General features: G+C 36.2%; 1 protein-coding gene across 2 annotated transcripts in view; it reads right to left on the bottom strand.

Annotated features, from left to right (window-relative positions):
- The window catches only part of ICE2 (interactor of little elongation complex ELL subunit 2), a 64,496-nt gene extending 51,767 nt beyond the window's left edge, over positions 1–12,729 (bottom strand). The window contains exons 1-5 of one of the 2 annotated variants that reach the window (XM_047075028.1): positions 12,604–12,729; positions 12,377–12,501; positions 10,570–10,674; positions 4,189–4,450; positions 3,021–3,140 (exon numbers count right to left, since the gene is read on the bottom strand). In XM_047075028.1, the coding sequence (XP_046930984.1) occupies positions 3,021–3,140; positions 4,189–4,450; positions 10,570–10,674; positions 12,377–12,417 (528 nt within the window). In that variant the 5' untranslated portion in view covers positions 12,418–12,501; positions 12,604–12,729. Of the gene's footprint in view, positions 1–3,020; positions 3,141–4,188; positions 4,451–10,569; positions 10,675–12,376; positions 12,502–12,603 lie in introns of those variants that run through there. The other variant, XM_047075029.1, reaches the window with a different exon arrangement.
- Between the last annotated feature and the right edge of the window lie 2,361 nt (positions 12,730–15,090).

The raw sequence follows: 15,090 nt of genomic DNA, 5'->3' as shown, positions 1-15,090 counted from the left end.
GCTCAGAGCCTCAAACCTGCTTCGGATTCTGTGTCTCCCTCTCCCTGTCCCTCCCCCACTCAGACTCTGTCTCTGTCTCTCAAAAATTAATAAACGTTAAAAAAGACTTAAACAAAAAAGACTCAAAAGCCAGTATAAAGAGCTGTCACTGGCTGAAGTTGATCTTGTATGAGCTTCAAAAAGAGTAACTGCAGTGGACTAAAACCCATCAAACATGTTTAATTCTATGATTTAATAATAATATTTTTAAAAAAGAAAACACCGATCAACTTTGGAGAATAAGAAGGAATCAATTTTTTTGAAACTCGCACATAAGGGTAAAAGAATCTAGCATTTTTTCTGCTACATGAATTGGGGGACCAAATACATAAGGGAAAACATATCTTAATAAAATTATTCCAACTAATAAATACAAATAAATGATGCAACTAGAATCCTACAATCTCGCAAACCCCAGTGAATGAACAGATCTAGGCAATGAGCATGAAGAGCTGCAAACACCACACAAAGAAACAACCAGACATTATGTCCCACCTGATTAAAGAATAAAAAATCTATGTGTTAAATCCCTTCCGCCAAGACTAAATCTGTTCAAGCTTCCAGATCCCAATGACAATTTGTAAGAAATACAGAGAAAAGAGAACATGTTGAATGAACATCACTGCTAATAAGCAATCAAAATCTAGACTGTGGGAAAACTTTATAGGTCAAATGACCCAAGTTCTTGAAAAGAGAAGGTTTAAGGAAAAGAAAGGAATTGAGGAGGAACCTGTAGATTAAAAGAGTCCTTTTTATCAAATAGAAGAAAAAGGGTCCAACATATACAACCCATTAAAAGTTTTGTATTTTGAATATACAAAGAACTCCCACATATCAATAACAAAAAATCTACTAGAATAAATAGCAAAAACTTGAACAGCTGATTCATACAAAATGACCAATTAGTATATGAAAAGATGAAGTCTTATTTTATATATATATATCCTCTAGATTGTTTAAAAGTGAAATGACCTTAAGTGTCAACTTGAGGATATAGAGCAACAAAACTCTCAAAACTGCTGGGTAGACTGTAAATTGGTATAATCCTTTGGAAAACAGGTTAATATTATTTACTAAAGTTGAAATATGCATACTTATGACCCAACAATTTCATTCCTGGGTATATACCCAGTAGAAATGTGCACTGTGCACCAAGAGACATGTATGAGAATTGTCACAGAAGCACTATTTAGAATAGCTCCAAATAGGAAATGACTCAAATTGTGATCAATAGAATACATTGTAGTTTATTCATACAATTAACAATGCACAGAAATGAAAATTAATGAACTGTAACTACACACATACATGCATCTCACAAACCTAATGAGTGAAGGAAGAATTCTGTTCACTTAAAACTCAAAAAAAAAAAAGGCAAAAGTGAGCTTAAAGAAGTACCAAAATAAAGGGTATGGAAATTATCAATACCAAACTTGTATCACTGATAACTTCTCAAGGAGGAAGAATGTTACCATCAGGAGGGATACATATGGAGCTTGTGGGTTACTGGAAATGTTTTATTGCTTAACTTGGAAGAGAGTTACATAGGTGTTCACTATATAATTATTTGTTAGGCTGTTTATATTTGGTCTATATACTTTTCCATAAGTATACTGCATTTCATAATATAAAATTAAAATTTTTAAACTGTAAAAAATCAGGAAAATATCAGTGAGCCTTTAGAGTGGAGATATAAAATGTAAATTAGACAAAATATGTTGCCAAGTCAATCTGACTAAAAAATAAGACTTAACGCTGATTGTTAGCTATCAAATAATGTACTTTGTCAACAAACATTTTTATATTCATGTAGTTAAATTCAGCACTTGAGAACTGTGTGTCAGGCATTATTCTAGTCATTGGGAACACAGCAGTGCACAAAAAAGTACTTACATACAAGTTGTGGAGAAAGACAATAAAAAAGAATCAACATGGTAAAGGGAACCCTGAAAGCGATGTTATGTTTTTACGGTAATTAGGGATATCCCCACTGATACTTGGCATCTGAACAGAGAGAGACTTTAAATCAAGACACTACTCCATGCCCTTCTCTGGGAAAAAGCTGCCAGAAAGATGGGAAGAGCCAAAAGCCTTAAGGCAGGACCATGCTTGGAGTATTCAAGTAACACAAAGGCCAGTAGGTTGGAATAGAACAACTGGGAGGGAGGTATGTAGGAGACGAAGCAGGCTGGTGTGGGGGGGGATTGAGAGGGTGTGATCACAAAGGGCATTCATTGTAGAACTCTGTAAAGACCTCTTTCTGAGTGAAGTGAGAAACCATTTTAAACCAGTGACATGAGGGGATGTGACTTAGGTTTTAAAACCATCATTCTGGTCTTTTCAAAGGCACTATTAAAATAGGAAAAGCTACAATTCCTTTTCTATATGGAAAAATATGATACTTGGTTTGAGTATATCACATATAGGTTCGGAGAAAATAAACACGTAATGCTTCCTTTTATTTAGAAGAATCATTCTTTTAGTTGATATTAATAGCAAAATTTCACCTTAAAAAGTGTTCAAAAAATGGTAAAACTAAAATCCTCTGCTGTCCCCCAATTTACAGTGACCAGTTTTTTCTTTTTAATTATGGTAAAATACACAGAAAACTTACCATTTTAAACCATTTTTTACATTTAAGAGTTCAATAGTGTTAAGGGTATTACAATGTTGTGTATAATGACTAATTTTAAAGGCTTTAAAAAAATTCAGACCAGTGTTGATGTTTTTAGATAAACTCCAATACAGTAATACATATTATTAACAAAAACAAGTATGAATATACTACAGTATATGATTTTGAGATGCTAGTATTTCCATTATTAAAATATGTGATGAATAAAAGACCTATTACACACAATTTGTTCTCTAAATTGGTGATATTTCCATATGATTTTGGCAGGATCATCACACATTTTAAAATGCTGTTATTGCTTATTTCTCGGCAGTTTAAATAAATGTGATTTTTTTTTTTTTTTTACCTCTGTGAAGAGACGAGCATCATCAGAAAGCATATTATAATCCTGTGCACATTTCTTTGCAGAATTCTGCAAAAACTTTAGGAATTCAGTAACTTCTTCATTCACATGTTTTTTCATATCCTGATTTTTAAAAAAGTAGACACGTCTTGGAATAAGAAGCTTAATTAAAAACAATCACCTCTCAATCACTGCTCTAATAATCTGGATTTAAAGACTAATTAAAGTATCACATCCAAAGCAGAAATCAGAAACATAGTAAGAATTATTATATAATAATGGCAAACATGTTATTAAAAACACTACATTGTATGTAAATGTTAAAACACTATGTTGAACACTTGCAACTAATACAATATTGCATGTCAACTACACTTCAATTTAAAAAAATTCATAAAAATAAAAAAGCAAATGACTATTGTACTACCTATTTAGGAATCATTAAGCTTTTTCATAAAATGCTCTAAATTAACATAAAAAAAGACAAACATCCAAATGGAAAAATGTGCAAACAACATGAATAGGCAAGTTATAAAAAAAAAAAAATAGAAATGGCTTATAAGCACATAGGAAAGACTTACTTTCATTACCAAACACTGTAAATTAATATGAAACAAGGGATCACCATATTTTCCATATCAAATTAGAGGCAAAAAGGTAATGCGCAGCGTTAGTGAAGATACATATTTTTTTAAAGAAGATTTTCATACAATACTGGTACAAATTGGTTTAAACTTTTTGTAGAACAATTTACTCAGGTATAAATACAGATTGAAGCCTTAAAAACATGTATAGTTTTGATCAGGCAATTATATTTTTAAGAATTTATCTTAAGGAAACAAGTATAAATGTGAACAAAGAGTTTGCAACAAAGATGTTCAATACAGCATCATTTATATAATTGAAAACTTAAAACTAAAGAAATTAAAAACTTAAAATTGTTTGTGAGCATTGTAAAATTGTATTGCTAGTACTTAAGATGAACTGGAGTGAAATATGCTCAGAACTAAAGGGAAATGCCTATTACAAAAGAACCAACAAAAGAATGAAAGCACCAATGCTCTATCAATTAAACTCTTTAAATTTCCATTTTTGTTAATAGGATTGTACCTAAAAACATAAAAGCAAAGTTAAAATATTTTTTACTGAAGCTGAAGAATAGCATACATACCAAATACTGCAAGTAGTCATTTTTATTTATTCCAACAGCTTTGGAATTTGCAGGAATTTTTGCGTATTTAACCAACAAGTCCACATAACTCCTCTGCTCTCTCTGTGAGAAACGAGAGAAACGAGGATAAGGAACTCTTGGTTTTGGAAGAAGAACCATTCCAACTGTGGTTTTAACTTTTTCCTTTGCTTGAGTTGCTGAACTAACTGCCGGCTCATTTTCTACAGAACTTGCTGAGGCATTCAAATTTTCTCCTATACGTCTGGAAAAAAAAATACAATTTACAAATATGTGCTTTTCACATGAAGATTACTATCATGGAACTTCATGATTCTCAATCACCAGGGAGAATATAGCATGATTAACATAGTAAATTCCAGATTATTATCTAACTCTGCCACCTGCATTTTGATGTTTAGCCATTTGGTGTAAATTAAGTATTCTGCAGGATACGATCACATTACAAGTTTACCTTCAATTATCTGATGGAGAGGGAGAGGCAAACTCCTTAGATAAGTTATTCAATTTGGAACTATTTTCTCTTTACTCAAGAGGGGTAATTGCTCTTTCCAATCTATTATATATGCAGATATTCCATGTTTACATTTTATTACAATAGAAGTTGTTTTCATTTTTTTATTTATTTTTTTAATTTTAGTTTTTGAGAGAGAGTGTGAGCAAGGGACAGGGGGAGAGGAAGAGAGACAGAATTTTAAGCAGGCTCCCTGTTCAGCATGGAGCCCGACTCAGGGCTTGACTGCAAGACTGTGAGATCATGACCTGAACCGAAACCAGGAGCTGGATGTTCAACCCACTGAGCCACCCAGGCACCCCAACGATGCGAGTTGTTTTTAAAAGCTTAAATTCTTCAGTAAGTGACATCCATTAATATAAACAAAAGCCACTAAAAGCAGGATACGATGAAGTCACAAGTTCACAAATTGATTGAAATTCTAAATTTTCTAGTTTCCTTTGCTTTAATTATCTCAAGATTTAAAAAGAAAATTCCAACACTGTGTGCCATATTTTACGGAAGCAACAGTGGTTTTAGAAAAGCTGTACAATTCTCTATCACTAGTACATGGCTGAATCCATGGAAATGTCTTTATGCCTTGAATGAATGCAAAAGAGAAAATCTGGTATTATCTATGATGAAATGCACTAGACGAGAAAGTGGTAACTACAGAATCTGTTATCTATGAAACGATACCTGCAATTTCTAAAAAAACATCTTTCTGCCCCAGTGAGGTATATGAACATGAAGTTCTTATCTTATTCATAATCTGTCTCTATTCCTAGTATTCAAATGTAGTAACGTACATTTAAAAAAATATTTGTTTGTTTATTTATTTATTTTGAGGGGGGTGGGGAGGAGAGAGAGAATCCCAGGCAGGCTTGGTGCCGTGAGCATGGAGCCTAATGCTAGGCTCAATGCCACAAACGATGTGATCATGACCTAAGTAAGCTGTGATCAAGAGTTGGACGCTTAAATGAATGAGCCACCCAAGTGCCCTAGCAATCTACACTTTTAATAAGAGAGTTTTAAAGTACACAAATACACACACATACAACTACACTTCCTTAGCCTCTATAATTCTATTTTCCATAGCAGTTAACTGTTCACCGTGATCTGGTTCCAAATTAAATAACAACAATAACACAAGAGGAAGGGAAACTAATGAGAAGGATGGCTGTCTATTGATTCATTCTTCATCTCCCCATTCATTAATATTTACTGAGTGACTATCATGTGCCAGGCTAACGCTGGACACTGGGGCACAATACAGTCTCTATTCTCTAAAACTTTGCAATCAAATGGATATGTACATTAATACAATGTAACTATGGAGATCTGAGGTTTCCAAACTGGGTACATACTGAATAGGTGATAGAGAAGAATCCTAAGGTAATGGGATAAGGGATTAAGAGGGACAAAGGGGAGACACAAGAAATATTCAGAGCTGTGGCTTGCAATCATGACAGTATTAATTTCTCTGGGGAATTTTAGAAGCCTGTGGCTACATCCGGGTTGTCACAAAAGAAGGCATGTAGAGAGAGATTAAGGAACACCAGATGCCTGTAATGTAACATATGAGAGTGTACTACACAACTTTCAAAGGTCCCTTTAGGCTTTCTCTGATCATATACAAACAAACCTGGTCTGTTATTACTTATCCTACCAATACATTTTATTCTCTTTTATTTTTATGATTCTTCTATGGCACAGTTTATATTAACCTCTTTTCAATCTAACCTTGTTCATTTTAGCTGGTGCATCTGACTACTGCATTATATTTTCTAGTGCAGTAGTATCTATGCATTTACATATTAAAATATATAATAAGTATTCTTTTCTTTGATTTCACATTTATATATCTCGGACGTTACTTTTAAATATAATGTCGGAGGCTAATTCCATTTCAGGCTAGTAAAGGAGGTATCTCATCTCTTATAAATATTTGTTATGAAAAGTGGGACGGTGTTGGACTGATAAAGCTGAGAATTATCAATCTAGATCTGTATCTGGATAAAAGGTGAGCCCCATCTAAAACCACTGCTAATTTGTTTTAAATCAGCTTTATAATACTAAAGCAAATACAGTAAAAATGCAAAGATTCTTAGAAAAAAAAATAAAGCAAAATATTCAAGAGTACTCTTCTAGAGCTAAACTAAAGATGGAAAACTAATCAAAAGAGCTGGTTAGTGGATGGGAAAAGAATTTTGGAAATTAAAATACAGATGCTTAGACTGGCTCTGAAAATAATACAGGTGAAAGAAGACATACTTAGCTACTAAAGTTTCTCCAATAACTGTATAAAAATAAGCATATTTTAGGTTAACAAAATGAATATTAACTGCTGATCTTGGGAGAAATGTATTACAGCAAATTGATTTCTCACTAGAAAATGTCTTGAGAGCTATTCAAACCTAATGGTATTGTGTCCTCAACTCTTAACAATACTGCTTCACAGCTGTCTCTCTGAATATGAGAACATGTCTGTCCTTGTGGCACAAACTGGCAAATTTAATTAAGCTGCTGCAGCAACAAGATGCTGACTCAGATATGCCAGAGTAGGAATGTCAAGAAATTCTAGCAGTTTAAATTGGCTACATTCAGCAAAGAATGAAATGGCAGCACATCAAGATCATTTCCGTGTGCAGTGCTGTCAAAATCTTCATCAGGGCGCAGGCCAAAAGCATCTGACAGGGTTTCTCTATGCACATTTACAGCATTATATTTTATTTCAGTTGATGGTTTGAAGTTTTTCCCCTTCATTTTGTCAACTACCCACTCTCCTTTCTTAAAGTTTCTATGAAGAAAAGGCAGAATTCAAACTTAGTTTCCTATGCTTTAAGTCTACTGGTTTAGGTGGCTTCTTAAAGTAGCATTTGGAAATGGTGCTTCTAGCCTCCATCTAAAGTCTACCTGTACCTTCTGGATTGATTTAATTTTCTATATTCGACACGTTAAAATTTCATAATTTTTTAAATTGGAAGCTACTTTCCCCCTTGCTGGTTTAAAGCTCAGTTATAAATATCTACAATCAGAAACTTTGATTTAAAAAAAGGTAAATGTTTACTTTTCAGTAGAGGGAGAAGGGCTGAATAAAAATCTCATATTACTGAAAGCAGAGTAATGAGAGTTACCAATATTTTCCTGAATATGATGGGAGAAGGCAAAACACACAAAATTATGGATAATAAAAATTTTACATTTTTTCTAATATTTCCATCAAGAAAACAGCTGTAAATTACCACAGTCTGAAAACCCACTCCTTACTGTAACAAAACTTAGTAAAATTTAACGTGAGCAAAAAAGACTAGAAACATGAAATCAATGTCTTGTGTCTTTATTTTTTCTGTGCCAAAAGGTAAGTTACACTAATAAATTGTTTTGTGCTATACAAAAATCTAAAGAAAAACAAGCATATCCTAAGAAGAAAATATTTTAGGAGCTGTACCCAATTGCCAGCAAGATATCCTTTCCCTTACGTAATTCAGACTATAACCCACACCTAGGATATGCTGACTAGAACCAAACTTGAAAAGAACCATTAAAATACGGTGTGCCTGGGTGGCTCAGTTGGTAAAGTGCCCAAGTCTTGATTTTGGCTCAGGTCATGATCTACAGCCCTGCGCAGGGCTCTGTGCTTGGGATTCTCTCTCTTCTTCTCTCTCTGCCTCTCCCCTGCTCATGCTCACTAGTGCTCTCTCTCAAAATAAATAAATAAATTTCAAAAAAAAAAAAAAAAAAGAACCATTAAAATAATTAAGAAGCAGGATAAAGAAGATGAATATTAAAAATTTTTAGCCTGAAAAGACGAAGGCTGAGATAAATGTACATAAAACGGTGAGCAGTGTTTTTTTTTTTTTTTTAAAGATATATGTTCATTTTACCTTTAAGAAAAGGTAAAGACATACATCTTTACCCTCCTCTTCCAGGATATTACAATTGGTAGGCATTCTTTGATTCAAATAAACAAAGGCAATTCTTTATGTGATAGTAAGTTTTAAAAAATTAAAAAAAGAAATTAAGGTATCCTCAAGAAATGGTACGAGTAACAAAATCAGCTTGAAAAAAATCTATAGATACATTTATACAGGATTTACTCAACCTTCTATAGCTGATATTAGCAAAGACATTATAATTATGCACTTGGCAAGAATGTTGCTTTTAAAATTGCCTCTTTAATACAACATCTGCTTGCTTTTATGTGAACTTATTTATTCATCTGATAATCAAAAAAGCATTTTTAAAATGTTTTTAATGGCAATCTGGCAGCATCTATCAAAATAAAAAACATACATACCCTCCTCGTATAGGAATTTATCCTACTTATATCAGCACATGTATAAAAAGGATGCTCATTGTTTATAATTGGAAAGGGATGGAAATAACCTAAATAAATATCAGTGGGGTCAATTAATTGATTCCAGAGTCATCCTTAAAGGTTTGGATTCCAAAAGCTGGGTTGAGAGTACAAAATCATTATTTCTTAAAAGTACCAGAGTGAGTCTAATGAGCCAATACAATGAGGCTGAGGCAAAAGAGACAGAAATATCACTATCACCAGAAAGCCAGGAGAGTGAGATGTCTTCGTAGTCAAGAGCTCATTGATGATCCTGAGAGGAGCAGTTTTAGTAGACTACCGAGGGTGGAAGCCAGATTACAGTGAGATGTTCAGTGAAAGCAAAGGCAGTGGGATGTGCAGTGACGTGTTTTCTTCTGTTTTATTCATCCATTCTCCTAATCTGTCTTTTGACTGGAAAGTTTAATCCATTTAAAAAGTAATTATTGAAGGGGTGGACTTATTATTATTGCCATTTTGTCAAACGATTTCTGTACGCTTTACAACTTTTTGTCCCCCTCTTCCTCCCAGCAAACACACACGAGTTTTTAAAGAAGTCTAAGTACAAATGAGAGCAGAAGTAAGAAAGTAACATGGAATCCAGGGATTGAGCAGGAAAAACTTGAGCACCTTTAAACACTGAAAGATGAAAATACAGGAGTAAGAGCAGATGCTAATTGACAGAAAGGGTACTGAGAAGGCAGAACAGATGGGGGCCCATTCCATATACAGGCTGGAAATATGCTTCCTCCACTGCAAAATGAGTGAAGAAAAGATGAACGTAAATGTTGAACTCTAGAGAAGCTCCCCAATTCCTCACTTGGCGTATTTACAGTCCATTCTAGCAAATTCAATTACTTGGTTTCAAGATTCATCCACAATAACAGCCAATCACAAAGGAAAGGAGATGTTACAGGCAGGCAAGCAGTGAGAAGGGAAAATTACCACTCAACAGGCATGTTCATAGCAGAGAGGAATTTGGCAGTATCTATCAAAATATAAAATGCATACACCATCTGACTGAACAATTCAATTTCTATGAATTTATCTTATGAAAACGATTACGAGAATTTCATCAACGTACTGTTTATAATTACAAAAACAGAGGAACATATTTTGCAAATTCAGACTACCTAAATGAATTGAAAGTAAATCTATATAATGAAGTATTAAGCAACAATTAAGATTAAGCTATGTGTAGAGGCATGGAAAACTACACAAAATATTATTTTAAATGAAAAAAGCAAACTGTAAAACAGTTTCTTAGTATTTTACATTATTTATAATATGATCCCATTTTTGTTTTTATATCTATGTGGAGAAAGATCTGAAAAAAATTTATACACACACACACACACACACACAAACAAACCAAAGACTAACCATCCTTGGGTACTGGGTTCTTCCATTTTCTAATTTTTACATTTCTGTAATTTGAATGTTTAATACTGGACACATTTATAACACTTCAACTGCCAGAAAACTAACAATCAAATATAAAAACAAATAGCCAAATAAATAAATACATTACCTGTTAGATAAAACACAGAGTTCTTTTAAACTTGGAGCCATGGAATGATCTTTATAATTTTCTTGAGAGAAAAATGTCTTAAGGCCATTTTTTGGGGAAACATCCCTGTGAAACAAAGTAATTAACTTACATTTGACAATTCAGAATCTCATGCTAGACTAAGCAGCACACTGGTACAACTGTAGTTTACAACTACTTTTGCCCCCTATACCCTTTTCCAAGACAATCATTTCTTTATAATTTCAGTTTCATGTACCAGATGTTTGAGTTTAGATGTTTTACTTGGGTAGCTTTTAGCCTAGGCTCATTCTGAAATTCTCCAGTTCAAATAATCAGCCTTGCTCCTTAATACCCAATTAAATGTCAGAGATACTTAAGAGTCAAAGAACAGACTGATGTATAATAAGAGCCTGTCAGGAGCAGAGCTCACCCCAGGCTCTTAGTTTTGTACCATGCATTATTGTGCCAGGCCAAAAGACACTACAAAGACTGAATATCTTACCTATTTTCATTAACTTGGCCAATGTGATAAATGGGGTGCCTCTGCTAAAACCACTTCAAGGTCTTATATGATTTTCCATAACATCATAATTAGAGACTAAGCTATTATAGTCAATGCTTTCCATAGAGAAGGCATCTAATAAAAGCTGGCTGAAGGAATTAGAAAGTTAAAAACAATGAGAACCATAATCTATAAAGGATAAAGATGATTAGGACTCTGTGGAAAAAGGGCTACAATACTGTGCAAAGGTTCACATTTGGTTTCACAATGTCAATGGCATTTTAAGAGCATCTGTGCTGCATCTGAATACATTCTTTATGGCAAGGGGCATAAATGTACATGCCTTCTACAACTTACAGTAGAACAGTCTATCAAATGGTAACTTCTGGCTGCCCATTCCCCAAATAGGAAATCTTAGCATATTTGCTCCACACTAATTTCTGTTTTTAAAAGTGTTTATCAAAAAAAAAAAACCACTGTGATTAAAGTACAAATGATAAAACTTAGAATGTCTTACTTGCTATGTACCAATGTAGTTTCTTATGACTCGTTATGGTACTCTATCTGTGAAATCTCATTAAATTATAAGGATTTTGTATATCATACAAAAACAAAGTCAGAGACTCAGGGACAGTGAGCTCCCTGAAGGAAGGGAGTACTGTTTGCAACAACAACAAAAAAAACACTTACTGAGCACATACTGATTGAACCTTCTGAGTCAGGTACTATTTTAATCAGCTTTGTCATCTCTTGTAACTTTAGTATTCTCTTTGGCTAGCAAAGAGTGGATGCTCAGTAAATGTGTGTTAAACTGATCTAACGCAGCTATGTATTAGATCCCTACAAAACCACGTTTACTGAGTCTGCTATTTGTGAAGTTCTCATGTATTTCTAAAACAGTCTATGCATTTATGTAACCACTTGATATAGACTCTAACAAAATGAAGCTTGTCTATTCTTAAAGAGGTTTTTCTATTACTTGTACAGATACAGGCAAGGTTCTTGTACACAAGAAAATTCTAGCCTGTCTCCTTCGCTGAGAGACCAACAATAAATACATGATGAAGCAATACCTAGTAGCAATCTGAGTGATGAACTATTGTCATTTTTAGGAGAGGAAGTGCAATCAGCTATAACTCAAAAGTGCTCAGTACGTGAAGACAAGATCCAGGTACATTCTTAACCATTAAACTTGTATCATCTTTGTGTTTCCTCCAAATCTCTCCAGGCCAGAAACTCTCCTTTGCTAAACCAGCCACCAGTCCCACTTCACTCCTCTGTAGAATACAAACAAATGTAACTCACCAGTTCAGCCTGGGTTCACCCATGGCCATCATGGAGCTCATATTTCTAGATTTCTGCTTCACTCTAGCCCACAATTCTGCTGCCTGGCAGTGCAGGCTCCAACGGAGGCAGGATTTCTCCAGAATCTACGCTCAACCGAGGAAAAACCAAAGGTCAGGATCAAAAGCAGGTGACCGGCTGGGCCAGGGGCTGTTAACCTAGGTGTAAGAAGAACCTTTAACACCTACCCTCAACTGACAGGGACACCTAAAAGAGAATACAGCAGACAGATGAATATTCCCAAGGTTCTTTGGAGCAGAACAGCAATGCTGATGTAGGAGTCCTTCTCCATTTAACTTACTCCAGTAATGTAACTCTCAGGACACTTACTGAGGAAATAAAAGGGTCAAAACAGAATGGTGTTCTCATTGGTTACATACTAAATCACTTAGAGCATGGCGCTGTAAGTCCTAACTCAGATCCCCTGCACTCCCTTAATGGCCAAATAAACCTTGCTTCCGTTTTCCTAAACATACACGGCATGGGGCAGATTCTGGCAAGCAATGCTGAACAAAAACTCCCTGGTTATCAAGAAGCTTTCAAAAAGAATCTCACTTTTGAGGAGGCTGAGGTCCAGGTGACTTAAGTGACATTTCACAGGATCATACAGAGGAATCACTAGGACTGCAAATCTGGGTTGACCACTCTATGTTCACTGCTTCTCCTTCATCCGGAACGGACTGATAAAGTGGTATGTGAGAAAGGAGCAGTCACATTTAAGAGTCGGTCTCTCGGTACCTGAGGGGCCTGACCTGCTCCTACATAATCCCACCTCTCACATTATGACCCGTTGTGGGGTTGGGGAGGGAGGGTCGATGAAGGTAAAAGGAATGGCTGCGGGAAGGGGGCGGAAGGAGAAACAAGGTTCCAGAAAGGCAAGTTAAAGGGGTGAGCAAAGCCGTGGGAGGGGGCCGCGCCAAAACCCGGGGCAGAGGGTCCTAGTCCGGCCGAGGGGGCCGCCATGTTCCCTCCTCCCGCCCTCACGAACGCCCGCCTGCAGGGCAGCGCCCTTCCTTCCGCGCCTCTGCTGCAAAGCAGCCTTTCCGCCCACCTCTTAGTCCGCGGCGGCTCTGACCCGGGCCGCGGCCCCCACTCCACACGCTCCACCCCACTCCTTACACTGTCGCGCGCGCCCTCGGAAGGCCTTATTTAAAGGACGTAGCCGCGCCGTCTCGGCCCTGCGCAATGACGTGTGCAACGACGCCGGGGGCGGGGCCCGAGGACTCCTTCTCGTATTCGGGGTATTTAGGCTAGAAATTGCGAGGTCCGGTGCGTCGCGGCTGGCCTGAAGGAAGGAGCCAGGGGTTGCGTGTTGTCCTAGAAAGTCCTCGACCTTGAGGGGATGATGAATTAAAAGGAGGACGGGCGACAAGTACAGTACTGGAAGGACCCAATCAGACTTGGTTGTGACCTTAGGCTAATGTCTTAGCTTCCTAAACCAGTCTCCTCATCAGTAAGGTGGAGATATTATTAGCACCTACTTGGTAGTATTTTTTAAAGGATTACATGAAATAACGGAGAAAGTTGTGCTCAACACGGTACTTTAGATGTCACACCCCACTTTAGATGTCAGTTTCCACCAGCAGCCCCTCTGGCTCTCCCACTAATTTTGTTCTCATTCATTAAGGAAAGATTTATTGAGCACTTAACAATTTGTGCTTGGTGCTGGTTACATATATAGGCCTAAGACTGAATACCAGTTCTTCCAGGAGCTTTTGATCATTGGGAATCTCATTCACATTAAATAATTATAAAACAAAATAGAAAGTAGTAAGCTACGTAAGAGAAATTGTACGAATTCAGAGGGAGAGAAATTACTAGTGAGAGGGACAAAAAGCAGCTTTTAATAGCTAATGATACCTTTTGAATATTTATATATCAGTTACCACATTGGACACTTGACATGTCAGCTCATTTGAAGAATTTGAAGTATGTGGATGATGAGAAAGGACATTCTAGAAAGAGACCAGCACAAGGAGCCACATAAGTCTATTGCATGAACAGAGTCCAGGGTGTATGCTAACAGAAAAACATGTCCTAAATTTTACAATGATTTATGATATTATGTAAAGCTATGTTCAGAGAGAAATTATACTTCTATTAAAAATCTCCCTTGGGGCGCCTGGGCGGCTCAGTCGGTTGAGCCTCTGACTTCAGCTCAGGTCATGAACTCACAATTTGTGGGTTTGAGCCCCACATCAGGCTCTGTGCTGACCGCTTGCTCAGAACCTAGAGCCTGCTTCAGAATCTGTGTCTTCTTCTCTCTCTGCACCTCTCCTGCTCAGGCTTTGTCTACTCCGATTCTCAAAAATAAATAAATGTAAAAAAAAAAAAATCTCCCTTGAATCCAGTGACCCTTAGGTAATTTATTTTATCTGAAATGCAAGGACTATGAAAAGTAGTAGAGGAAAAGGGTTTGAAAAACAGACTGGGATGTGGCCACACAAGAACCTATAAGTTAGATTAAGGATTCTGACTTTATTGTATAAGAAATGAAATGCTGGGCTGGGTGGGGGTGTTTATCAGCAGAAGTATGACACAGAGTTTCTGTGTTTCAGGAAAGTTTATCTGGCAATGTATTAAATGAGTTGTAGCACAGAGGCAGGTTAGGACGCAGTGCTTATGAATACTTGCAAATCAGCCAGAGCAATGACTGGCACTGTGCAAGTAGCACT

Source organism: Lynx rufus, unplaced genomic scaffold, assembly GCF_022079265.1.
Source record: "Lynx rufus isolate CCGP_SWC_20201006 ecotype Redwood Valley unplaced genomic scaffold, mLynRuf1.p SCAF_13, whole genome shotgun sequence".
In the NCBI taxonomy this organism is placed as follows: Eukaryota; Metazoa; Chordata; class Mammalia; order Carnivora; family Felidae; genus Lynx; species Lynx rufus.
The sequence above is the reverse complement of the archived record's forward strand: the minus strand, read 5'-3'. Positions and strand labels throughout refer to the sequence as shown.